The 27389-nt window shown below is 42.9% G+C and overlaps 4 protein-coding genes across 5 annotated transcripts; 3 read left to right on the top strand and 1 right to left on the bottom strand.

The window, feature by feature from the left end:
- The first annotated feature begins 271 nt into the window (after positions 1-271).
- hcls1 (hematopoietic cell-specific Lyn substrate 1) lies at positions 272-6138 on the top strand. Its single transcript, XM_071527041.1, has 17 exons — positions 272-541; positions 1424-1507; positions 1663-1736; positions 2704-2833; positions 3033-3143; positions 3247-3301; positions 3423-3533; positions 3629-3739; positions 3830-3940; positions 4031-4141; positions 4223-4278; positions 4369-4438; positions 4598-4746; positions 4850-4984; positions 5184-5355; positions 5439-5507; positions 5608-6138. Exons 2-17 carry the CDS (start codon positions 1424-1426, stop codon positions 5739-5741), a joined length of 1683 nt encoding a protein of 560 aa, XP_071383142.1. The 5' UTR covers positions 272-541; the 3' UTR covers positions 5742-6138.
- A 73-nt stretch (positions 6139-6211) lies between these two features.
- Positions 6212-8228, bottom strand: llph (LLP homolog, long-term synaptic facilitation factor). The gene is made up of 3 exons (XM_071527063.1): positions 8143-8228; positions 7539-7761; positions 6212-6814 (listed from the first exon to the last, which is right to left on the bottom strand). Exons 2-3 carry the CDS (start codon positions 7747-7749, stop codon positions 6654-6656), a joined length of 372 nt encoding a protein of 123 aa, XP_071383164.1. The 5' UTR covers positions 7750-7761; positions 8143-8228; the 3' UTR covers positions 6212-6653.
- A 94-nt stretch (positions 8229-8322) lies between these two features.
- On the top strand, positions 8323-10625 carry pex26 (peroxisomal biogenesis factor 26). Its single transcript, XM_071527079.1, has 6 exons — positions 8323-8358; positions 8591-8805; positions 8914-9054; positions 9172-9497; positions 9587-9727; positions 9854-10625. The coding sequence occupies exons 2-6, from the start codon at positions 8603-8605 to the stop codon at positions 9964-9966; spliced, it is 924 nt and encodes a 307-aa protein (XP_071383180.1). The 5' UTR covers positions 8323-8358; positions 8591-8602; the 3' UTR covers positions 9967-10625.
- Positions 10626-11172: 547 nt separating this feature from the next.
- Positions 11173-14964, top strand: LOC139650407 (ubl carboxyl-terminal hydrolase 18-like). Of its 2 annotated transcripts, none has more exons than XM_071527072.1 (10): positions 11173-11407; positions 11896-11992; positions 12301-12443; positions 12565-12644; positions 12723-12857; positions 12933-13028; positions 13102-13266; positions 13347-13478; positions 13860-13903; positions 14292-14964. In XM_071527072.1, exons 1-10 carry the CDS (start codon positions 11275-11277, stop codon positions 14359-14361), a joined length of 1095 nt encoding a protein of 364 aa, XP_071383173.1. In that variant the 5' UTR covers positions 11173-11274; the 3' UTR covers positions 14362-14964. The 2 variants fall into 2 exon arrangements, with proteins under 2 accessions (XP_071383173.1, XP_071383174.1); XM_071527073.1 differs by having other exon boundaries at positions 11174-11507.
- Positions 14965-27389: the final 12425 nt, after the last annotated feature.

Below are 27389 nucleotides of genomic sequence, written 5' to 3'. Positions count from 1 at the left end.
CAACTGTGCATTCAAGTGCTTTTAGTCTGAAATAGTTGTTTTGGTAGCTGTTGATCTATTCCATGCTCTTCACCCCCTAAACGTCGCAACTCGGGTATGATAAAAAAAAAAGAAAAAAAAAGATATACCACTCTCCAGTCCTATTTACCACTTTCTTGGTTCGTTCATGTTTTGTCATGAAATTACAAGATTTCGGATAATGCTTGAAGGCAGCATTAATGTTCTCATTTTTGAAATAAAATGTATTCAAAGGAGGAAACACACGGCAGGGAACCTCATAGTATTATGTTCCTCAAAAAATACACAGTGAATTAAATATATTATTAGTATATCGAGGTTGTATAACTAGCCTAAATGTCATTTATAAATTAAAGAGGAATATTGATGATAAATTATTTACATAAATGCTCGTTCACGTGCGCTGGATCCTCGTCCACTTGTCGCCCATCTTCCTCCTGCAGACTGTCACAACTTGTCTATGAAGAACGCATTGTTGTCTAATATCGGCCAGACACGGATATATTGCGTTTACAAATAAAAGGTAGGCTAATGTTATTTTTCTTCAAACTAGGCAACTTTTTTTCTGGTTTTATTTTATTCATCTGTCATCTATGTTTCAGGAAGTAGCCTAGGTCTATTCAGAAGTTGTCTTAACTATTGTATTGTAAAGCAGCTATTGTGATTTTTAAGACTTGTATTTTCAGACTCAACAGCACTACTGGGTGACTTGACAAGTCCTTTAAATAATATAACATGGGTAGGGCTAATATTATGAAGCATTTATAATAAAATGCAACATGAAGTGGACATGTCTATCCAATATTACTACTAGTACTTCTACTAGTACTACTACTACTACTACAATTATTACTTCTACATCTTGTAATAGTAAAAATAATCATAATCATAATCGTAATACATGAATTCTTACATGTATGTTATACCTGCCTCAAGAAAAAAAGAATGATATTCTCAATGTTTTACAGAGGAGTGGAAGGTCCATGTTGCTAAATGACCACATGATTTTGTTAGGATCATATTTCTGTTGTATTTTATTGTTAGTTTATAATATATGGCCCTAAAGTATGTTTCGTTATGGGGAAATGAAGCTTGGTGCTGCAAATAACTCAACTTCCTTTTTGTGACTTCAACAAAAGGTTGTCAGGGCTTGTGGTTTTATATTATTATTTTTTTTCATTATCATAACAAATGACTATTAGACAAAGTCTGTAACAGTTAACAGATCACATACAGTATATATACATATAGGAATATACAGTAAGAGTTCTAATTGTGTCCAATATGAGCACACAGGCCCTACACTAAAGTAATCACATACCTTTCTTATCTAAGTCATTAATTATACTTATAGACTCTATAGTGTATAGCTGTCTTGTGTGGCTCATAGTGTTTGTTTCTCCAGATGTGGAAGTCAGTCGTGGGCCACAATGTGAACATGAAGGTGGCTTCAGAGGGGGACGACTGGGAGACGGACCCTGACTTTGAGGTATGCTTCTAGGAGTGTGGATCACTAGATGACATGTTTATTGGTGCTAACACTCCTCAGTCAGCACTTCCTCTCTGTGGAGTTTGTATTCTCTGTATTGTACTTGCCACCGTTTCCAAAGGTGATTCATTTTCAGCAGAGACTTTGCGTTTCAGAATGATGTGACGGAGCAGGAGCAGAGGTGGGGAGCCAAGACCATCGAGGGTTCGGGGCGCAAAGAGCACATCAGGTAACCAGTCAAGATGCAGAGTGTGTGTACTTCTGTGCTGCTGCTTCTGTAAATGAATGATTGAACTTGTTAAGCTGATGGAGACTGATGGAGCAGAATGCAAGTACAGAGTGCAGGTCAGAGAGAGCAGAGACGCTGCTGTGTAGCAACAGGAAAAGGAAGTGAGAGCAGAGCGCAGGCTGTCAGGCAGTTAGTCTCTCCTAATATGGATAACATGGGGTGATGACAGTGAGACTTAAACCACCCTGCTGCTCACCGCTGACATGTGAGCATGCACTTCAGCGGTAGTGCTGATTATAAGAATAGGACTGGAGATAGCTAGTAGATTTTGAGACTCTCTATATGGTGTGTGTGTGTGTGTGTGTGTGTGTGTGGTGCGACTGGTACATGCGACCATTTTCTGCAGGCCAAATATGAGTACTAACTTTGAGCACTGAGTATTGAAATTACAGTAGTACTTATTTTGATATTTACAACTTTAGCCATGCTCCATTATTGCTTTGAAAAATGTAAAACTAAATCTTAAATGTTAATCTAATCAGACAGCCTCTTCCCATCTAATTCATGATCAAATAGTACTTTAGGTATCACTGATATCTAGTATGAGTACATTAGGTATCACTGTTACCTATTAGTCGGTACTTTAGATATCATTGATACCTACTATGAGTACTTTAGATATCACTGATACCTACTACAAGTACTTTAGATATCACAGATAAATAGTATGAGTACTTTAGGAATCATTGTTACCAAGTATGAGTACTTTAGGTATCACTGATACCTGCAATGAGTACTTAAGATATAACTGAGACATAGTGTGAGTACTTCAGTGTTCAGGTATCACTGATACCTAATATGAGTACTTAAGGCCCATTAGTGTGAGTATGTATTGAGTGTATATGTGTGCGTCTGTGTACACAAACATGCAGATTCCTGTATACTTGACCCCTGCATGACCTTCCAGTGTTGCAGAACTCAGGCAGAATGTCTCCAAAGAACATGAGCAGGTGAAGCAGAAGGAACAAGCCCAGGCTCCCAAAGCCTCCTACGGCTACGGAGGGAAGTTTGGAGTGGAGAGAGACCGCATGGACAAGGTTTGATCCGTCATAATCATTAATATTCTAAATATTAGGTGATGTTCCTCTCACAAACCTGTTTTTTATTTACTGCCATGTCCCAGAGGAGTTTGTGCAGGTCGTCTCTTTTTACTGTTTACCTGTTATTCTGGATCCACTGCTTATATAGTCCATACAGGCTTAGTGTGTTCATCATGAATATGTCTCCACTACCCAGGTGGCCAAGGGGCACGACTATGTGGCACAGGTTGATCAGCATTCTTCCCAGACGGATGCTGCACAAGGGTTCGGTGGGAAATTTGGTGTTCAGAAAGACCGAGTTGATAAGGTGCGAAGCCAAATCTACTGCTTTACTAATCATTAATTCTTAAAGCGCTGATGGAGTACTAGTCCTCAAACCTTCTACTCAATGCACTGTGTTGTTTTTGCAGTCTGCCATGGGTTTTGAATACAAGGGGGAGGTGGCACAGCATACATCCCAGAAAGGTAGGCCAACAGTTCAGCTTCAAAAACGTCACTCACAATGCCATCTTCCTTTCTTGCAAGTTGCTACCCAACAAAATGGTCTCACCCTCTTCTATGTTTCTTACAATGCGTGTGGTTTTAGATTACTCCAAGGGATTTGGAGGAAAGTATGGGGTGGAGAAGGAAAAGGTGGACAAGGCTGCCTTGGGCTACGACTATAAAGGAGAGACAGAGAAGCACCAGTCACAGAAAGGTGAGTTAAGGTCACAGCATCAGTCAGTTTTGACACTATTCGCCTTGTGACATAAATGCATGTTTTATTTTTTCATTCTCACGTGTTTTTACCAGATTACTCAAAGGGATTTGGGGGGAAGTTTGGTGTTGAGAAGGAGAAAGTAGATAAAGCTGCCTTGGGCTACGACTATAAAGGAGAGACAGAGAAACATCAGTCACAGAAAGGTGAGTTAAGGTCGTAGCATTAGTCGGGATTGACGCTGTTCACCTTGTAAATGCATGTTGTTATTATTTATTCTCACTCATTTTCACCAGATTACTCAAAGGGATTTGGCGGGAAGTTTGGTGTTGAGAAGGAGAAAGTAGATAAAGCTGCCTTGGGCTACGACTATAAAGGAGAGACAGAGAAACATCAGTCACAGAAAGGTGAGTTAAGGTCGTAGCATTAGTCGGGATCGACGCTGTTCACCTTGTAAATGCATGTTGTTATTATTCATTCTCACTCATTTTCACCAGATTACTCAAAGGGATTTGGCGGGAAGTTTGGTGTTGAGAAGGAAAAAGTCGATAAAGCTGCCTTGGGCTACGACTATAAAGGAGAGACAGAGAAACATGAGTCACAAAAAGGTGAGGTAACACCCACAAGTTCATACCTCAATGTATTACAAGATTTATGTTAAACTGATCCTATTGGTCTCTTTCTTTAAGATTATTCAAAGGGTTTTGGAGGTCGTTATGGAGTACAGGAAGACCGCATGGATAAGGTGAGTGTTGTAACTGATAATAGTGAATGAAAATTGCCTCTCTTGACTTTTCTGAATTAACACATTTCCCCTCCTGTTGATGACTGCTAGAGTGCGGCTGCCTTCACAGACATGGACTCCCCTACCTCTGCTTATGAAAAGACACAGCCACTGGAGGCTTGTAAGTTTACATTTTCTTTCCGCCTCATCACACTCAAGGCTGCTATGCCAGCTTGCTGTGGAACAATTTAATTCACGAGAGTTGAAATCTTTCCTGTGATCGGCAATGGGCTGGAAGACACTGCAAATGTACTGTTATCATTTCTATCTGTGCATGCAGCAAGTGCAGGTGCAGGGAAACTGAAGGCGCGTTTTGAGAACATGGCCAAGGCTTCAGATGAAGAGAACAGGAAGAGAGCAGAAGAGGAGAGAGCGAGGAGACTGGCCAGAGAGAAGAGAGAGCAGGAGGAGGCCAGATGCAGACAGCAGGTATGTAAATATGTAGTGTGTATAGACGTGTAATGCAGATTGCTGGAGGTTCTGAACTCATTTCCATGCAGATTAACAAATTTATTCTATTGTTTCCCTGCAGGAGGAGAACAACAGAGAAGAAGAGGTTTATCCCCCACCTGTTCCAGATGTGGCTCTGGAGTCTAACACACCACCACCAGAAATCCACCGGCCCTTGCCTGAGATACCACAAGAAATACCTGAGCCGCAGGCAGAGGTGCACCACTCAAAATGTCAATGGAATGATTTCTGAAGAGTCGGTACGACTGTTAAAATCAGAAATCATTCCATTCACTATATTGCAGTTCTTCCCTGGGCGAGGGGCTTATGTTGAAATCATCTCAGATCATCTCCAAGGAGTTTGAGAAGAAAATGTGGAGAGGTCATGTAACCAGAGATTTTGTGTGTGATGTCAGGAGGAGGAACCAGAATATGAGGAGGAACCAGAATATGAGGAGCCCCCCTGCTTGCCCCCGCGCTCCGATGAGTTCCTGGACCTGGAGGAAGCCCAGGCACCGCAGCTACCTGGGAGACCAGCAGAGGAGGAGGAGGATGGAGAGTACGAGGACATCGATGTACCACCGCCTGGTCAGTCAGAGCAGGACTTGACGAGCAAGACTCTGGCCTGTCGCATATGGAACACTCATTAATGTCAGTGTTTTCTTCTACAGTTGTGGATAATGACTATGAAGACCTGACGTGCGGCCAGACGGCGGTAGCAATTTACGACTACCAGGGAGGTATGTAAAAACACTTTTTCATTTTATGTTACAGAAATCAATATTGTGATCGTTTCTCAACACTTGTGAGGACAAATCCTTTGGTCTCCTCTTGATACAGAGGCAGATGACGAGATCTCCTTCAACCCGGACGATGTCATCACCAACGTAGAGATGGTGGACGAGGGCTGGTGGAAGGGACAGTGTCACGGACGCATCGGTCTGTTCCCCGCTTCCTTCGTTCAGCTGCAGTGAGCGCCACAGTCAGGCTTTTCTTGTAATAGCTCAAATAGGCGAGAGGCCTCTTTTGACCCAGGAACTCTTTGCACATTTATACAGTATCAGGTCACATATCTTGGGTCTTTTCGCCGGAGAAAGAAGAATGGAATATAATGGGAGAATAAATCACAGCTATTTTTGTGCCAAATGGTTTCTGATCAGCTGATTCAAATCTTTTATTTCACTGTGTGACGCCATGCTTAGGGTAGATATCTGTGGTAATTAATATCTGAGAGTAATATCAAACTGAAAATGTTATGCTGGCAATTTTCTATCACATTTTTGTGCAATCATCATTGACAAATTCATATTGGCAGCAAGGGTATATGCCTTATGTCTGCAATGAACTGATCGGTCAATAAAAGACTCTACTATCAAGCTTTTTTTGTATCATTTGTATGCTTACAAATTTTATTACTGTCTGTTATTCATCACTGACAACTTATGATGGAAAGCAACAAAATACCTAAAAAACAGACCAAAAAATAATGGAATAGAACAAACAATGGAATTGGAAATGTTGATTTTCTTCTGAATACCCACTGATTTAATTTGTAGCAAAGAATACACATGAATCGCCTCCACTGCCATGATGCAGTAACCCAGGCCACACATATTTTTGCACAAGTCTGATGTCCTTAAGACTCATACCACCATCAAAATAGGATCCCTGTTCCATAAGAACAAACCTTTTCCTGCAGTGAACTACTGTACAATGATACTGTGACACAACCATGAATAAATCTGATCATCCACTAACCATAAAGTGATCAAGAGCAGCAAGTCCACAATTAGCATGTATACACTCAAAGGAATACATGACATGATGCCAGGCCCCTGTGTCACAAGTTTTGAAGGCAAAGCAAAAGTCCTTTGGTTTTTTCTGTTTTACCAGGCAATGCCCTTCTTCTTGGCATTTCCTCCTTTCTTCCCCATCCGTTTGCCTTTCAGTTTCTTGGCCTGCCGTTGGTTCATCCACTGAGGGTATTGTCCGTGTTCATCCAACTGAGTTTTCTTGCTGCGCTTGCTGTCCATGTCCATTTTCACATCTGCAACACAAAAGGAAAAATTTGTTGAAATCAGACTCTATAGTAAACACACTGTGTCCCAAAACTAAAAGGTAATCTGTTTTTGTTAATTATTTAGTTGCCTTTGTAGTTAACAGGCCTTGTCATGTGATGCTAGTGGGCCAATAGGAGCAGCAATGTACTCATCGCTGTAAAATTATGTGCTTCCTGTAAAGAAATGTGATTCTGTCTTAGAGGTTCTGCCCGTTCTTTGAAGCTTAATGTCATTTTTGAGTAGCCCAGGCTGCCCTCACAAACAGTACACCCTCTTTCTTTGGTCATACAGAGTATTACCAACCAATCAGCCTGCTCTGGCTCCCTATGCCCAACTGGCAAATCTACAGAATGGATTGTGGTGGTCATCTCAATATATTTACTTCCTCAGCAGGATACCAAATCCCCTAAATTACTTACCTACTAGTTACATTTATCCCTGAAACACATTATTGCATCTACCTTACTGATTTCACAGTGCAAGGTTATAATCCAATTCTAGGGGAAAGTAGACTTAAATAAACTCTGATGGGCTACTGACTTGATTAAAAGTACAATAAGTAATTCTAACTGATGAGTATAATTAGGTATCCTCATGCTGCTGTCAGTAGCAGTTCAGAATCAACTACTGGTAAGAAAGTTTCAAAATAAAAGACTATTTTGAACCTTTATGACTGTAGTCTGCTGTGTTATGGGCTGAGTTCTCACTCACCATCAACCCCCCCCTCCATGTCAACATCCTGCTTCTTGATCTTGTCAGCTGGCACCACTGTGGCAATCTCCTGCATGTCACTCATGATGGCCTCTCCTTTCCCATCCAGACTCAGAGCTTGTTTCAGACGGGCCAGCTCCTTAGGAGCGTTTTTCTTCCTCTTCTCCGCGCGCATCTTTCGCTTCCATTTGCTCCGTTGACTTTTGGCCATTTTAGGGATATGCTGAAAAAACGCACCAATCACAGTTTCAGGAATATACACTACGTAGCGTAGGTAGTTATAGATAAAGTATTACACTACTCCACGTTATATAAACCAGCATAACTGGTATATATGAAAACTGTGTCAATTGTCACTTTACCTTTATTGCTAAATATATTCACTACCTTCTAATAATAACACCAAAGTACTTGATCGTTATTAAAGCAGCAGCAACATTTCTAGCAAGCTATCAGGTAGCTACCGTTAGCTTGTTAGCTTTCCAACTGCTATGCCATGGAACAACTGTCTTCAAAACAATCACTTCTAATCTAGTTTAGCCTGCTGAATAGCAATCGACTGATAGTAAAATTCACCAATAAAAACCAAAGGGCTGTAACTTACAAACAACTACGTTCCTTGTTGAAACTTCCCCGTGGACAGACAGAAACACACACCGCACACGTGTTTACAAGAAGAAACACTCGATGACGCACTTTCGAAGAAAGAGGAAGCTGATTGGCTGCCTCAGTCAATCCCTAAGATCGCAGCGTCTGATTGGTTTCCACTCCAGATCCAGGAAGGACGAGGGATCGTAAACAAGACACCGAAGAGAGGAAAGTGAGCAAACCAAACCCTCAAATACATGTATTTTACATTTATTTGTAACGGTAAATGCATATGGTTATAGACTAGAATTTCTGTGCTTTTCATGATACAAAATATGGTGGTAATTCAGCATTAGAGCCGGATGCCAGCTGCGTTAAACTTAACGAAGAATAAGAACAGTCGATCAAACTGCTGAAGGTGAAGCAGCGTCGTTGTTTGAGCTTTCTATTGGTGTCTTTAAAAGAAACAGACAGCGATGAGGAGCAGCTCTTCGGCCTCTCTGGCTCCTGCTCGCAGCTTCGGCTCAGTCCGCCACAGCCCCCCGCTGTCTTCAGGTTTAGCACAGACACTCAGCCTGTTGGACGCCGCTGCAGAACAACTGATGGTGCACAGAGACTTCCAGGCGGCTTTCGACACATGTGACAGAGGCTTGGCGACTCTCGAGCAAGAGGACAGCAGGTAAGTGGCCCTACTTCTAATGTCACCGTGTTATGTGATGTTTACTTCCCAGACTGCACTTCGTATCACTTGAGGGCTGAATGTTTCTGTGTTATTTTATCTCCCTAGGTGTGGAGAGTTTAAGGCAAGCTTCTGCATTTTAGGGATTCAAGCACTGGCTGAACTGAATCAGTGGCATGGCGTGCTCTCTTGGATCCTTCAGCATTATGAGTACCAGGAGAAAATACCTGCCAAGATAATGCAGATGTGGTGAGGATCTTTGTTATGGTTCTCATATTTTGCACAGCAGACATTACTATCTGATTTCCTTTTCAACATCATACTAACAAACTAACCCCCGGTATTCATGTTCTCTTGTTTTGGCAGCATACTTCTCTACACCAAAGTGGGTGAGCAGGCCACGATGCAGGAGGCAGCCAGACTCTGGCTCCACTGCCCGTCCAACAGCAGATTAGCAGGGTTTGGGACGGTGGCAGAGCTGTACCTGTTGCATGTCCTCGTGCCTCTCGGACATGTGGAAGAGGCCCGGGAGTTAGTTCTGGGCGAGGTTGGGAGTGGGGCGTTCACAGAGGACCAGAGGCAGACGGGGCTGGATGTTGTAGAGGAAAAAGAACGGGAAAACCAAGAACCGCCTCCGGATCCCAGCCGCAGCCCGAGTCCTGAAACCTCTGGACATACTGTTTCACCTCAAGGTCACAGATTTTACTTCATATCCTTACGACAAGTCACATAATTAACAATAAATGAATGAAGTGTGTGAGTGTATTTGTTTGTTCTACAGCTGCTGTGATCCAGAAGCTTGAAGCCATGCTAAGGTTTATCTACAGAAGAGTGTTGGTGAGCAGCACCGGCTCATTCCCTCTCCGCAGAGTCTTTCTGGCTGTCGTCCTTCTCTACATGCTTCTTGTCCGAATGGATCCAGGTTGGCCAAACTATTCTTTGCGTCCTAGCCTAGGCATGCTGGTTCAATCACCAGGCTTGTTTTAACCATGAAAAAATTAGATTGGAAACGAATCAATACATTTTTTGTCCTGTTCTTTGCCCACAGCTCTTCCCTCTTCATTCATCTGGATTTCCAAACTTCTCCAGCTGCTGAAACAGATGTGGAACACCATGTTTGCACCGTACTATCAAGCACTCGCTCACAGCAAAAGACTGTAAATTCATGAAAATCACAGTGTGTTTTGTCCATCTTATTGTTTGATTCTGTATTAATTATATTTAATTGTAAGTGAAGTGTTCATGGTTTATGTATGGTTCTGTTTTGAACTTAACTTTGACTTTTTGAAAATGTCAATCATATTAATAATGCATATGCTATTCCACTCATCAAGGACAGTCCAAACAATATTTGTATTTATTAACGTGCATAATTCTCTTCCCAAGCTAGAAACCATAGACTCACAGGTGATGTCTTCAAGATGTAAGTATGGACTTGCCCCACAGACAGTAAATGGGAAACTGATTTCATTGCCCGTCACAATGTTTGAGTCTTAACACATCAATAAGCTTTACTGCAGTGTTATCAGCTCTGAATCAGAACATTCAGCTCCTCCCATAGTAACATTTTCCTTTTCCTTAACTCCTCCTTTATGTTGCAAGTCCAGACTGTACATCATTTTGCAACACCCAGTTCAAGTTTAGGTTTCAGGTTTCTGGTTTCTGGCTTTGTGAGAGTTAGGCTATTCATAATAATTGGACTGTCCTATACCACTGGAAAATCATTAAATTGCTTAATTGAGTTGTACTGTCCTGTCACATGATGCTGAAATTTAGTTTTGATGCATCAGCTTTTCACTTACATCTTGCATTAAAAATACATGGACATTTGAAACAAGAGTGCACTATATCCTATGCAAAATGTGCTACTACTATATGTATATTTGCATGAGTGGTATAGAGAGAAAAATAGAGGGGGGAATTCATTAGCCTATATCAAACTGATCATGGTTGATAATTTGCCATCATACTGCCTAGTCTATCGAAAAACAAATATGGTAATCCAATAATAAATTTTAACTAAACTAGAAGACACTATTTTAAATAAATATATAAGTCCCTATAGGAATATTAGAATGATGCCATAGGCGATAACAATACCATAAAGTACAATAGGTTGACTATAAACTCACTATTGAATACCATAGACACACTCCAAGTCCCTATAGAAATATTATAATGATACCATATAGGAGGGGGGGGAAACCATAAACGCAATATTGAGAAGACACCACAGAAGTATAAGTCCTAATATCAATATTAAGCTATAGTATTTTTTGTTAGGGTAGTGTCAGATATTTTATAGGCTATATCTGTTTTGTTTATGTCTTTTTATTATTATTACTAAACATTGTCTGCGCCTGCGACTCGTTCAGTTTCGATTCCAGCAAAGCTCCGCGAAGAGGCAGAAACACTGGAAAACGAAAGTGAAGTTGAAGTTGTTTATACGGCGGAGATGTTCGGTCGGGGATGTGCAGAGTGCTGTTTTACTTACGCATTATTATAAAATACGGGAAGTGTTTGATTAGTACAATGTCGTTTAACCTGAACATGCCAAGATGCTTCTCCTGGTTTGACCGTCTCCACTCCTTCACACCGTCAGGTAGTTTATTGATTTTGCAACATACAGTATGAAGTTATGTTTGTGCTGATGTCTAGAACAAGGATCCTCAAACGGTTTCACGTCATGGAACCCCAGATGGGTAAGTGTTAGACCACTGACACCCATTTCATAAGATATTGCTCCGAGGAACCCCATTTGAGAGGATTTTTGTTGTTAGATATGATACTTTGTACAGAATTATGTACCACATATGGCTTAACAGTGGAGAGAGGGAAAGCTCTGATAATAGGCTACAGCCATCTAGACGTTGTTTCATTGCGTTAATCTTTAGGGAGTGAAATAACAGTGAAATTAAATGATTCCTCATTTTGCTGTAACCCCTTTAAGGACCCCTGTTTGTCCCTGGACCACTGGTCTAGATGTTATTCAGCACCAAGAGCAATTTACTAAAATAATATGCTGCTTTTTGAAATGGTTCAAGGTGTCACAGACAAAAGATTGACTTGTGTTGATGTGGTCTGCTACAGGCGTGAGAGGACTCAGGAACTATGGTTTGTCCTGCTGTGTGAACACTTTACTGCAGGCCTTCTCTGCTACCTGGGAACTGGCAGACCTACTGGAGAGGTAAGCCTGTCCATGCTGTCTCACTATCCATGTTGTATGATCCTGAATTATAAGACAATGTTGTTGTGTGAAAACCTCAAAACTCCAGCTTATATTTAAAGTTTTAACTTCAACTGAAGGATTACACGGTTCTCTATGGGTTGAGAAAGTTCTGCACCCTTTGGGCTTCTGAAAACCCTTTCAAACCCCATTGGATAAACTCAAAAATGCATGAGATTGACATGAGATTTTTTGGGAGGTTTTCACCCGACAGCGGCTATAAATTACCATGGAGATTAATGAGGTGTATGAACATCATATTCTACAAGGTGGGCACCAGTTGGTACTGGAGACGGCAGTCGTAACATCCCTCTGCAGCTAAAGAAAGCTCTTATGGCCATGAGGAGTGACCAGCCTCAGCCTGCTCCTCATCACAACTTCCTGCAGTGTCTGGATAGAAACTACATTCGACGTATGAGTAGTCAACTGTCCACATGCACCATAAATTATACTGATGTTCATTGTCACCTAGCGTGGTTTCACTTTACCCAGGTTTACCCCACAGTCCCTGACATCGATATGTTGTTTTACAGTTAGTATACAACATGATGCCGATGAGGTGTTCCTCTCCATTCTGAACTTCATGCAGCAGCAGATGGATGACAAACAACTGGTTCGTCTTTAATCACAAATGCCCAAATTTGTCTTTAATTGCATCATCTACATTAACCTGTATTTTGTTCTCCGCTAGGCTCTTGAAATCCAGAATCTGTACAAGATTTCAGTGGAGACACACCTTCATTGTTCAGTGTGCAGCTCCGTCCAGTGCTGGACCAGCTACCTACTCAACCTGCCTCTACATATAAGGGAGGACCGCAATTCCCTGGTGAGCTTTCTGTCTGTTCAAATGAGAATTTGAATCTCTGCTTCAGGGCTATTCCTAAAGTGTTCACTGTTTCAGGAAGGCTGCATGACGTCCTTCTTCCAGCTTCAGGAGCTGAAGGGCAGGGACTGTTGCTTTTGTGCACAATGTGGAAGCAAAACTCCATCCAAACAGGTGAGGTTTGGTTTTAATGCTACCCCAAAAAATACTCTACCTAACATACTCAAACATCTCTTTTCTCTTTCAGGGTTTCAAACTGCTCTCCCTGCCCCATATTTTGTGTGTGCACGTGAACCGATTCCGCAGTTATCGTGGTTTCACTGAAAAACTGGATTGCGCAGTTACTTTTCCAGAAACCTTTGACTTGTGGGAGAACCTGGGAGAAGAGGCATTCTCAAAGGACTACGTCAAGGTACTTGATACAGAATTTACAGAAGAGTATCTAGAGATTGTATCTGTTGTCATCTAAAAAGTTATTGTGTGTTCTTCCAGAATGACTGCAAGTACGTATTGTTTGCAGTAGTGGTGCACTCTGGTAGTGCAATGTTTGGACACTACACTGCCTACGTTCGTCACAAGGGGAACCATCAGTGGTACTTTGCAAATGACAGCTATGTAGAGCAGGTGAGTCTGGAGCAAACTGACTTAAAAACGCGTTTTTTTTGTCTGTGTAGTCCATAAAAATTGTTAGACATGAGAACCTGTATGTAAATCCCTTTACCAAAGCTTTGCAAAGGTTCTGCATAAATTATTCATATCTAATCACGCATGTTGTGACGTTAGCATGTGAAATGTCTGAAACCATTTCTTAGGTTTATCCTTTAAGCTCCCTAAAAATAATGTTCTACCAAAGTGAAATAATGCCCTAAGGCTTTCTAACAGAGACAAAATATTTGCTAATTAAAAAAATACGTTAAAGAGGTATTTTTATCTGAATGTAGCTCTCTTTTTGTATGTAATTGTGTGATTCATTTGGTGATTTGTGATTTGCGTGACAACATCCAGGCCACCTGGAAAGACGTACAGAGAACATATGGAGGAGATTACAGGTAAAATGATCAACATCAAATATTTGAATTCCTAGTATTTTGAAAATATGACATAATGTTATTACATCCAAACAGAGCTGGAGCTCACCCCGTCAGCCAACACTGACTATGCCATGGTTCACTTTTATAAACTAGCTTTTACCTAATAACTAGTTGGTTGACTATAACTGTTTATTGCACTGTTTTTTACATATAAGATATATCAGATGTATATATAGATATATATCTGTATATATATTATATATTAATTATAATTGTCTTCTTGCTGTCTTTTTATCCTTTTTTCTTTCCTAACTCTGTGAAGTATATTGTTTAACTTTAACATTGTTTTGAAAAGTGCAATATAAGTAACGTTTATTATTATTATTATTATTATTATTGTTTACAGAGATACAGCATACATGTTAATGTACAGAAGTACAAAAGAAGAGGAAGAACAGCCCCAGTGTTCAGGCTGATTGGATGGATGGAGACACTATAATCGTAATTTGGGGATAAAGTGCACTACAGCTTCAACATGGAGACTAGATTAATTCATAGGAAATATAAAGGCTTGAATTGATTCATTATAATTTTTTTTATTATTTTATTGAATGATGAATGATGATGATACATGATGAATTGTTTTAGATTTTACATTTTAAAAGTTTTATCTTTCTACTTTTTATTGAATGATGAATGATGATACACGATGAATTGTTTTGGATTTTAAGTTTTAAAGGTTTTATCTTTCTGCTCATGTAGAGACTTGATGCACCAGCACAACTGTGATGGAGGGTTTAATATGTGTTTTTGTACCAAAGACCACTAGGTGGTGATAAAGACTCAAACCACTGATGAGTATTTCTTTCAGACCACACACATTGTGAACGCAGTGAATGATACTGGGGGTTGGTTTTAAGAGAATGCTTAGCTTAGATATTCACTGTTTGGGGGGAAATACCTGCAAATGGCCTCACTGTTCATTTTCCTGACACTGATTTGTAATATATGACTCACTTTTGCAGAACAATGAACTCATTTTTTCACTGGGGCTCCCAAAAACAATAAAAAATACCTCTTCCTGCATCTGACACTGCTTTTATGTATTGCATTTTCTCACTCTCTGCAAGCCCATTAACTGTTCTTACAGAATTGCGTTGGAATTACACACTTTTTTTTTCATGTTGCTTTTGTTGATAACCACCCTTTCTCTCGCATCAGTGCACCAGCAGCAGCATGGCACCCATCACCTGTGCTCAAAACGTGCACGCTCACGCTACTGTAAAGTGCCTGTAAGCTATGCTTGTCACGAGCATGCACTGCAGTGAGAAAACCACCCTGAGATACTGGCTGAGGGACAGATGCCTAGACTGCTCTGCCTCCAGTCACAGCCACAGTGGATGCATGCTTGCTAGGCTGTTTGTAGAGCCTCAGAAGTTCCCACTCCCTTCGCCAAGAGTTGGGGGACCATGTGAAATGGTGCCTATGTGCTGCTGGGCGCTGACAGAATGGAACATGTCTGCACAGTGCCACAGGCAGTGGGCCTCATGCTTAGTCATCCCGCTGCCATGTAGCACAAGCACAGCTTTCTGTATAGAGGTATCTCCCTCCCAGTGTCAGAGTGGAGAGCCAGCTTCATGTATACATTATGTGCACTGGTGTAACTGGAGGGGGGGTTGGACCTGGCAACGCTAGATTCAACTGTCTACATTTGAGTCAGTGTGGTATGATGATCAGGCTAGGCTTCACATTTAGCCTGTGACATGACATCACTTTATTCCTCTTTTATTAGTTTAGCTCTGACTAGTATAAGTGACAAATTGACACTGGAAACAGTAACACTATGCTTGATATACAGTGTGTTTTTAAAATGAAAGTGTTCAGATGGATTGGATACTTGTATGGATCACAGACAGTATTGTGTATTGTTGTCTGTTATATAATACTCAGTATTTGTGTAAAAGGCACATTTGGTATATGCATCCACAAGAACCAGATGATTACCCTGATAGTGCATAAGTTGAAATTTTAGATGATTCTCTTAACACAAAGCACAACGCAGGGACCTGAACGGAATTTGATGACTCCGTTTCTAAAGAACTGATTCTTCCCTTTGTAGGTGCTAATTAATTATTCATGTTCTAGGACAATGTGTCAAACACTATGCAGGTGTTGTGGTGTGATTTTTTTTCTTGGCAGGTGGCCACGTTAGATGAGCACCTGTCCAGCCCCACCCCGCCCTTGACCACATTACAGGCTCCCACAATGCAACAATACGATATAGGTAGCACACCCCGAGGCCACGCTTAAAGTCTGACTAAAGGGACGTCTAGGTTTCCATTCAAGCACGTGCCGCACTTGCCGGATGTCTGCGTGTCTATTGTTTGAACCTGAGCTCTGGCCCCTGGACGTGGTTTCTCGGACACCTTATGGGGAGATCACAATCTCTGCTAGTCTTTAGTCTTGGTTTAGTGTTAGCCACTTAGCCAAAGGTGCCTTGTGTGTCTTATTGCTGGGACATACCATTTCTCCAACAGTGACAGTGATTGACGCAGCAAATCAAGGCAGACGAAACCACATTCCAAGTGGCCGTGTGGTGTCCCAGTGTGAACACAGTCCCAGTAGGCATGTAGACGAGCAGCCTGGATGATATTGCACAGACTTTGCAGTGTGGCAACACTTAAGTACCCCTACTGTTTTCTTTGGAGAAAATATCGAGGTTCATTAATGCTTTTTAGCCTTTGTTGATGTGTGTTTACCAGTTACTAGGTGAGCACACCACCGTGATGCGTCTAGGAGAAAATGGGATTTGGCTATTTGAGACCCACTCTTAAATTTTCCCTTTTTTGTATGTGGAGGATTTCACAGGCTTAGATCAATGCCTGTGTCTGACTTTGTAAGATCAGAATCCTCTGGATCTGAGTGACAACCAGCCAGTGTTCCAGCCCCTGTCTATCTGATTATGTTCAGGCATAACGTCACTTCATTTGTCCCTTCATTTTTTGCCAAGGAATAGTCAGAGAGGCCTCATGTTACCGGAGTTGCCTATCTCATTCAAAATTACGGCTTGCATATTCTTATGGTATTTTTACAGCAATAGAAAGGAACTAAATATGTGCTCTGTCTCTACACAATTCCCCTTTTCTGCTGGGAACAGTGACTGTGAATGGTGGGTGGATGTGTGTTATTTGATGAATGCTTTACCATACAGTTGCAGTTATGAGATCAGTGTGGAAGGGAAGATGTTCCCCCCCTAATGTCAAAACTACCTTACCTCAGAGATCCACTCACAGGTCCCATCATGACTGCCCCTAATCTACTTAATCCTACATAACCTATCTAGCAGCAGATCTCTGGATGCTTCAGGGGTGGCAACCCAGTTCGTACGGCCCTCCTGTGGTTACATAATGGGGTTTCGAATAGGAAATGATTCTCTTTCGCTCTCTCACCATGTCGAGTGTGCAGGCCCGGTGACCATGGTGAAGTCTGCTTTTGTAAATAGCAAACAAGAACTGAAGGCAAATGTCTGCTGCATGACTTAGATTTTTCCTTCCGTATTAAAAAAAAAAACTGGTAAATCAGATAATGGAACATAGCACTGAAAACTATCTGGCTGTTTGTTCATAAAAAGAAAATCCTTCATGATTTAAGTGACCTATCTCTATAAGGTCTGGTGGTAAACACAGGCCAATTATACATTTCCCTTTCATATTTTTATCCCCCTATAAGCTGCTCATTCATCTGTTGCAGCCATCTGGTGATATAGGAAGGAATGCCTGTGATATACTTTGATTGGTGACCTGTGACACTTCAACCGCAGCTTTCAAGATGGCCACTCTTGGCTCATATTCAGGCCAGCACTGGCTGTGAATGCCGGCATGTGTTTCTGCAACAGTCTGGGTAGATTGGTTTCTCAGCTTCAGGTGTTCACACATACCACTGTATGAATATATTGCGATGAATTCAGTGGAATTCATAGAATGGGCTGTCGTGTCGAGGAAGATGCCTTATCTTCCCCCTGTGAGTTCATAAAATTTCCTCTCTGGAGGGAGGAAGGGAGTCTGGACAACAGAAAGTTTGCCTCTCTTCACTTGTTCAGCTCTCCTCCCCAGGATTCTTGGCGGCCTGAGGGCAATAAATAGCACATCTGCTGCGTTTTCTAGGAAAGAGGATGTTATACAGTCAAAGTGCTATAACTAAACACCGGAGAAAAAGTGCGGTTTGAATTCGGTTCGGTTTGGTTTGGACTGGAACCAGGGTTGGGGTCACTCCACTTTCATTTCGGTTTACTCAAAGTGCCACTGCTATTCAGTGGCTAATAATAGGCATTCATTCTCAATTATTTTTCAAGTTGTTCATTTTTTGAAATTGAAGAATATCCAACTTCATGGATTGGTTGAATTGAAAGTTAGTTGACTTCCAACCCACAACAGTTGGCAAACAAGTAGTAGATTAATACATGCTGCTTCTCCCAGGAGGTGAGCCTAGGCCCCTTGGTAATTGCAGTCATGACATGTAGGGATATACGACCTGATGTCCCACCCTTGTCTTCTTAGCTCTGTCGTTACCCCTCAGTTAGCACCTTATCTCGGCTCCTTATCATCAGACTCAGGATCCAGGAAAGAAATCAGCCATAGTCTCGGAGGTAAGGCTGCTCAGGTTACTGGTGAAATGGCTTTACTGACGGGCCCAGGTACCTGTCTGTCTGTCTGTCTGTGCATCCCACCACAAAACTCTGCTCTGACACGCACACCTCCATGTTTGTTCCCACGCTTACAGTGAATCGGTTTTGTGCGGTGCTCAAGCGGTGCAAATGTCTTTTTATTTGGTAGAATGTTTTCGGATTCCTGGTTTGTTGTCAGTTCATTTTATAACCTCACACTTGTAATAATCTGGCAAAATCACGTAATGCTTTACATCACATCCAAGCTCAAGAAATTAGTGTCGCTCAAAAAACACAAGTGAGTTTATATTCTCATTATGCCTGAGATAGTAATGGTATAAGTCTACTGAAACAAGTCCTGATCAGTGTCATAAGAAATCCACGCTGTGCACATGGCATCCTTTAATTTGAAGATGAACGCCTTCCTCGCCAGTCTGTCAGTATAAAGGAACGACTGGAATTGCACCTTGAGGCTAACCGCTGCCTTAACCGTTCCAGCTCTCAGCCAGTGATAAGCTCGCGACAACCTGTTAACTGCCGCAGACGCACATTTCAACTGTGCTAGCGTATGCATGCCAATCAGTTGCTACATCAGTGCGCCAGTTAATGATTTGTACATTGGGAGAAAGTCTTGTGACAGGGAGAGAACTCATAGTGAAACTGGCCTAGTTGCAAACAATGTGCTTTTTTTGCTTCTCCTTGGTGCACCTTGCCATGTTTAAGAGACTTGACCCGGGTTGTGCTGTTCATTTGCTCAGTAATGTGGGCTGGGCACCTTGAGAGTGAGCTATCCATTGTCAAACCTCTTTGACCTGTTCTCTCCTTCAGCCTCTCCTATTTCCGGACAAAGACTCTCTAATGCCAGGTAGCTGGCGCTGGCATTCCTGTTGCATTCCACCATGGGGAAGTTGCTGGGATCAGGATGAAAAATGCCTGAAACAAAGGCCCACTCTCATTCACAGGGTTTAGGGTTCTGTGGGAAAGTCCAGGCAGGACAGAGGTTGGATGGCAGAGGAATGCGAAGCGGGGCATAGCTCACACAGTCTCTATGACACAGGCCCAAAGACACATTAACAAGGTGGAGGTCCTCTTAGAGAAAGGAGATAACCCTCGTGAAAGAGCGTGATAGAACACAGACGTGATTGGGATGGCTATATTCTTCCTTTATGGTGTTTACAAGCAGACAGTTAAGTCATGCATTCAGCAGCTATGATGGATAGAGGTTGGGTGTGCTCGAATCCCAGGCTCTCTTCAGGGTCTGCTCCGTCATGTCAGCGCTCCGAGCTGAAAATGAATGGCATAAAAAGTACAGCTGTGCTTACCTTGCATTAATCACACATCTTTTTACTACTCATTCTGTTATTTGTAAGGGAATGAAGTCCATTCCTATACTCATGCCACATGCTGAGGTTAAGTGCCTGACCCGGCTTCACCCAGCCTCCCCTGAGCCGTATCTCATCCGTGGCTTGTGAAGATTTAGAGAGGAATTTACCGTCAAAGCTCTTCACTCTCCCACAACAGATACCAACAGATACTCTCGATAATGCATCTGCAACTAAAGAGAAAGAGGAGAAAGAGAAAGAGGAAGAGAAATGATCTGGAGTGCAGTGAGATAGAATGAGATACACACCTACTCTTTTAAAATGACTGATAGCACAAAATTAAAACACATTAAGGTACTATATGAAAAGGACAGTAGGTAACAAAATTCCTTGGTTGTGACAATATTTTTTTCCCAAAATGAATATATTGCGATTTGGAATTGACCTCTTCATTTCCTCTCATTGTCATATTGTCGCTGTCGGGTGAAAACCTCATATTGGCAAAAGTTCGACTTTCAGGAACTAAGAAAAACAGCCTTGTTTTCAGCTTGAGGACAATCCATTTTTGATGTTATCCAACAGGTTTTGAAAGGCTTTCATAAGCCCATGAGGTCAGAGAATTGTTTTCAACCCATAGAGGAGCATGTGATCCTTCAAAAATAATAAAAATGGCTAAAATTGGAGTTATGTTTTCAGACGACAACAGCGATATCCTCCACAGAGAATAAAGTATTATTTCTGATTCAGCACAGACGATACAAACCATAGTGAACTGTATTGGACTGCATATACGCAACCACGAAACACAGCAGCTTGCAGAGCAGACTGAGCAACCAAAGCGCTGCTGTCACCTTGGAAGACTTCTGCTCAACATCCTGAGCATGAATACCATCAACTATGACCCTGTAATTTCCAGATGTCACACATAGCTTGTAGTTCTCTTCTCCTTTCCCATGCTTTACCTGTATACAGTCTATCTCTACAGTTGAATGAATGCTGGCAGTTGGCGATGCCCTTTTTCTCAGAGGCTTTGGCTTGATTCATATCATGTAAAGATAAAATCACGGCCTAGTGCGCCTAAACATTTAAGGCTGTGATTTGTTCTCGCTCTGAGCTATACTAACAATGCAGGCAATATGTCTTCTCCAGAAGGCTAGTCTATATGAAGTGTGTGGTTGTGGGGCGTTTGAGATCGAGTACGTCGGGAAATGAGAGGAGATCTGCTGCAGCCCACAGGCCCCTTCAGATTCTCTGATGTGGCTTCAACACACATTTCCTAGAAAATGCAAGGCCTTCTGGGATAGCACTTAAGCAGTGTGTGTTTGTGTCAGCGAGTGTATGCATGTGCATGTATCTCTGTGTCTCAGCGTCGTTGTTACGCACTCCCCTTTGATATGTGAGGACACAGTTGGCTGGCTGTGGCTTTCCACACAATGGAGGAGTGTGTGGCCGATGTAGGAGGCCAAGAGGGCACAGCACACTACATCACACAGGTGATTTGTCCTCATGGGTGTGGCTCATCGACAACATATGGAGGTCCTGCCTCAGAAACCTCACTTTTGTCTCGCAGCTATGACATACACAGGCCTTCAAAGCCATTCAGCGATGACACTCCCATTGTTTCCTCTTGGGCTGTTATCAGTCTTATTCAAACAAGGTGTTTTCTCTCATGAGATGAATATAGCATGCTATTACCCACACTGTCTCTAGGCTGTTACGCTCCTAACAGGCTGTGATGCATGAGGGACCACTCTAATGGACAATAACTGAGTGTAGATTGAGAAAAAATGTTAATGTTCTTAGACATTCAATACCATTTCGTTTTTTTTAAGCTTTTCCTGCTTTGTGTTAAGCGAATATGGCTGAGAGACCCAGCCCTCTCATCTGCAGCCTGTTATGGCGGAGCGGGAGGATGACATCATGTTGGTCTCGGAGCAGCGGCTGGTAATTGGCCCGCTCTCCTCCTCCAGCGGCACGGGCCAAACAGAACACACAAGTGGAGCCAGGCAATGCAAGTCAGATGCACTGGGTTTTTCCAGAGAGGCTGGTGGGGCCTCAGTGCAGAACGAGAGCCAAGAGGCCTCGAAGAGGGGCGCACCGATCCAACTGTAAATGTCAGAAATGAATGAAGGGCCTCAACCCAAAATGAAATCTGATATAATGTGCCCCAGGCCTGTCTGTTTGATCTGCTGCACAATCCGCTGCTGTAGTCGATGGGATAGAACTGCGCATATTCTCTATGTTATGACATTGCAAAAAGCATTTTCATGTGTTCTTGGAAGTTTTCTGCGAGCCGACGTCAATGAGCCCTCAGCCCACACAATGTTCCATTACTGTTAGACTGAACCGCTGCACCTCTGGGCTGCTGAGGAGCCATAGCCAGTGATTGTTTGCAATATTAAAATCAGCTCTCAATTTCTCAGTTTTGAAGTGGTTCACATGCCTCGCAACACGGATGCGTTTCCTATGTTAGATGATGTAAAGCTCCGCAAGGCATTCTCTTATTCTGAAACTCTTAGCACATGTGAATAATGGTCAGAGGATGAAACATCTGGAGAGACGATTAAACCTCTGCAGGTTCCGATGTGCGTCTCGTAGACCCAAATCACATCAGCAGGACAATAGCATGCAAAAACAACTAATCCCATTAGCTTTGTCAGCAGCCATTTGATGTGGCAACGCGAGTAAAGCCTAATTGGCTGCAGTGGATCTGTGAATTAAACTGTTGTACCCTGTGGCCAGTCATACACACCGCATATGGGCTGTGCAGAGATGCTGGATACCTCTGTTCCCATAAAGCACAGCGTTTATCTTTTATAGAGAGGCTGCTCAGTCATGCCACCATGTTTCCCGCTATGTGGTTGTTGTACACAAAAACCAGCAGTGTGATGATTTTCTGATAGACCTTTTCTCCCTGAGAGACAGATTACGTAAACCGCCATATCTCTGTTATCATCTAAAGGAACAGTTGTAAGAACACGTTTGGCGTCTAAAGCCTGTGTGGGAAACATGCTTTGCTTGCTGTATTGAAAGAGGGTGCAGTGCTCAGCGTGTTGGCACGTGCCCGTCAGCCTGTCTGTTGGGGAGCAGTGTCTCCCCACATCAGAGACAGACAAATGAGCCTCAGCGGTGCACGGAGGTCAAAAGTGAACTTGTAGATGGTGAGAATATTGGAGTTCCTGTCAAGACCAAAATGCAACTCAGCGTCTGTGGGCAAAACGCTGAGCATGCACAACTCTCACAGGAGCAGCCTCGCTCCTTATCGGACTGGTATCTTCTTTTAATACTTTCACTATCATTATCTGTCTATCTGCTGCGTAGAGCTGTGACCTTGTGTAGCATGTATAAACTCAACCTAGACCTTGTGACTGTGAAGTTCACTATGAAGTAAATAGATGAAGATAATTAAACAATTTATCTGATTTCTGGAGTATCTTTATTAAAGTGACCTGTGAGAAAGGATACAGATTGGTGACAAATGTTACGAGCTGAACTCACTCACTGCGTACACAAAGCCCTAATTTCCATTCATTTTCTGACAGCAGGTAGAGTGAGTCATACAGGTTGTGTTTGAAGTCCACTGTAAGTGTATTGCTGATAAGCCTCGTTGTTGAGTATGTCGGTGTGTGTGGTGTTGGTGCATTAGCTACGGTTTTGTTGGTGTGAAATCAGTTGCTGTGATGATAATGACTCAGCCTCTTCACTTCCTATCATAAGTCATCTGGGGACAGAAAGCTCAGTTTGAATGGGCAGGTGACTCTGAATGTAAGGTTAGAGGAAAAAATTCCGGCATATCTTTCATTTTTGCTGCTGCCGAGGCACATTTCCCTGCACATCCTCTCTCCCTCTCTCTCAGCTGGTGAGCTAGCTGTCGAGGCAGAAACTGTGCCCGAGGGAGGAAATGATTATAGCATGAGGGAATGTGTTATCACTTTCTCTCTCTTGTACATACTCACTCCGCCGCTGAATGTCAGATATTTGTGCTTCTTATCTGTAAGATGAGAAGAAGCACATTTCACAACTCGGACGAGGATGACACGTGTCCTCTGTCCGTGCCGAGCCGAACGCTTCCGGGTGTCACGTCAAGACGATTAGCCCGGACCGGTCATGTGCATTGAAATATCAAATGTCATGTAGGCTGTTGTGTGGCTGCACAGTGGAAGAGTGTGTATCGTGTTCCCCATACATCAACCACACACTCTTGAGGAAGCAGACCCAGCTGTTGTTGGCCATTGATACCTTTGTTGTTCCTCTCTGTGGAACCGCAGTAGTGGCTGCATTCACGACCCTTCAGCTGCCAGCTCTTTACCAGCCTGTTAGTTCACTTCATATTGCTTGACACAGCCTCTATCTGTCTGCCTTGTGCCTCTGTCTTTCTGCCTGTCATCCTGTCTGTCTGTGTGTGTGTGTGTGTGTGTGTGTGTGTGTGTGTGTGTGTGTGTGTGTGTGTGTGAGTGCTTGCAAAGTTGCACTTGAGCCTAGCTGGTTGCCTTCTGATCATCATCCTGTGTGAGTTTAGTTTGCAGCTGGTACAGACAGTGATATAGTTGTTGCATGCAGCCATGTTGTTGAATGTAAGCTGTGGTGAGGTTCTGTGGGAACTAGACACTTCCACCGGCCCCTCACTATCGCTGTATCTGCACGCCCTGGAGGCACAGACTGAACTTGGGAAACCCTGCAGAAAACAAACACACGCCGTCCCCTCACATCTGAGAACACATATCAGATTGACAGCCACGACTGCAAAGGGTGGAGAGAGGAGCCGCACCTTGAAAGCCCTGGCTGTTTTTCATGTCTAGCAAACAGCCACATGTGTCAAACCACTCCTCCCACGCTACACATTTCACAGATTCCTCAAGAATGTTTGCTTTTTTACCAGGTCATGAGCACAATTGCAGGAGAATAAATTCGACACTGCATTGTGTCTTGCAGGCTTTTGGAGCCTGTTCTATCAAGCTATTTTATCTTGTGCAATTCGTTCTTTGCCCAGTCATCAGTTTTCAGCGCTCCTATTGAAAGTCTTGCTTCTCCCAGTGAGTATTTATGTCTTCATGGGCTAACCATAAAGAGAGCCTCCCTGTGCTTTCATTTCCTCAGTCAGTGACAGTGGGAATCCTGACCAAGGGCTTGAGCCCCGGCTGTGGCTCCAACCATAACATATGCCTCACTACTTCCTGTTATCAATGATTACATAACGATCGGAAACAAAGACATCCAAGGTTGTCAGGGAATCAGCCTGACCCCTTAATTTCCATGAGAATGGAATCATTGTGAGTTTTAATAGATAGTGACACTGAAGAGGTTTTTGCACAATACCAGGACTCTCTTATAGGTAGTTATTGAAGGATATAAGTGTTTACAGTATGCAAACCTATATGCATGTATGCCATCAAAACAATTATTACAGGTGGGTGACATCCCTCTTTGTGTGCACTCTGACCAGATTATATAGTAGCTGTGTGGCATAAAGTTAACTCACAAGCATTAAAAGGTATCTAATGTACAGTCTGTTGTTAATGTAGGCCTGCTGTATGCATCCGATCCGTATACATCCGGAAGGTCCTGACTACAAGCTCAGACTAAATCCGCTGAACTATATGCTTGATATCTTAGATGCACATCCTCTGGGTGGGTGCAGTATGTAGGTCACTCTAATGGGATGTGTTCCCATTGTGGAGAGTGCTGAGGATCCAGAGTGATATGGCTGGAACTGCAAGAGCGTTCCCCAGGGACGAGGCCTCGGGCCTGGGAAGCTGCGGTCTAGGATCAGCCGGAGCATCGCAGCTCCGGACCGCAGCAGCACTGTGAACCTCGCTCTCTCCCGTCTCACACAAGTGGACCGGTGTGGGCCGGCCCAGGGCTGACATCTGAATGATAACTATTAGAATAGAGCAGAAGGAGCCCTGGTCCTCCCAGAGTTTCGGTGGGAAGAATTGATGACTTCCTCTTCGTTGACCCTAGGCAAGAGGAAAAACGTTTCTTCTGGGCGGTTTCTGTTATTAATAGGCCTGATAGACTGCTGAACAAGGCCATCCTTGTGGGAATGTTTAGTTGGATCAAATGTCATGTTTTCAAGAGTGTGAAATGATTTTTTTTTGTGTAGCATGTTGTGTCATGATCACCCTGATCCACCTCTCATAGCCTGTGGGGCTTATTAGCTAGGTGACAAAGCCCAAGTATCTGGTCCTTCAAGATTATTATTTGATTGAGACTAATCTCCAGGTTTTGATTTCAACTGGCTTTGTCTAGGGTGGAAGTACTTTTTGCTCTCTTTCTGTGTCTAAACTAAGGCTCAGCCTGTTGAACTGGATTTTAAGCTCTCTGAGCTAAAAAGGGCTGCACCCAAAGTAATGTATCATGGGGGGAAAAAAAGACATGGGAAAGTGGTGACCATGTTGTTTTTAAGGGACAGGGAATCAGGAGAGAAAAATTAAAGCCCATTTCCAGTCTCTTTAACTGCGTAATTTGTAGGAGGAGGATTTGGGATGAACACAGAGAACGCAGACTTAATCTTTATATCAGAGGATGGGGCAATTACTATCTAGGACTGGCTCCATACCAGGCATGTTTTGTCTCATATTCCTCCTCTTAAGTTAGAGATGAGTTGATTTCAGTAATGGTGGGCAGTATGTGAAATCCCTTGGCTTGGTCAGAGGGAGGAACGCCCTGGTGGATACAGAACAGTACTGACATACCAGGCTGATGGTCCCGGCGCCCTGCGGAGGCCTCCGAGCTGCAGGTCAGCCCCTCTGCTCCGCTGGACCTCCACAGTGTCCCACCAGCCTTGACAGGATCAAAGCCAGGCAGTGTGCCAGGGGACTGGAGGAGAATGATGTGGTCACACCGTCACCACTCTAACATATCATGGCATTTCCTGCAGATAGGCCTGGTATGCCCCTGTTTGTCTTGGGTTTTTCGTCCGGCGCTCTTTGGAAAGCCAGATTACACAATAGGCGAGGGAAAATGTTTGATTTCGCCATCACCCAGAGTGTTTGTTTGTTTGCCTTGCTGGCTGCGGTGGTGAGGTCAGTGCGGTCCAGAGAGCTGGTTTGTGGTCGAACTGAAGTGGTCGGTGCAGGACCATATCATGCAGACTAGGCTCTGCTGCTTACATTTCAGACGCTCTTGTCCTCTCTGCGCTTGATTGGATAAATGTAGTCTGTTCTGCAACGCGATACCATATTCAGCCAAGATTCCTAGAATGGTTCCAATTTTAAGACAATGTCATTAGGAAAAGACTTTCCTCACAGAAACAATATTTCCCACTCCCACTTAGGCTTATTGGATTTACAATACTTTTCAGTGTGCATCAACATGTCGGGTCCGGCTAAAGTTCACGGTTAGTTTCTCTAATTGCCCTACATGAGGACCATTACTGTGACAGACTTCAACTCCCATACTGATGACATGATGACTTCCATCATTCTGTCTGAATACATGAGGGGGAATAGGGGCCTTCTGAGTCTTCCCTCTGAATTTAATCAAGCAATGAGACCAATGAGGTGAATTAAGGCTGGAG

This window comes from Centroberyx affinis, unplaced genomic scaffold (assembly GCF_046629955.1).
Source record: "Centroberyx affinis isolate AG114_WGS23_722 - 3 ecotype Tasmania unplaced genomic scaffold, CSIRO-AGI_Caff_v1 ptg001486l_1, whole genome shotgun sequence".
Classification (NCBI taxonomy): Eukaryota; Metazoa; Chordata; class Actinopteri; order Beryciformes; family Berycidae; genus Centroberyx; species Centroberyx affinis.
This window is presented reverse-complemented; position numbering and strand designations above follow the sequence as displayed.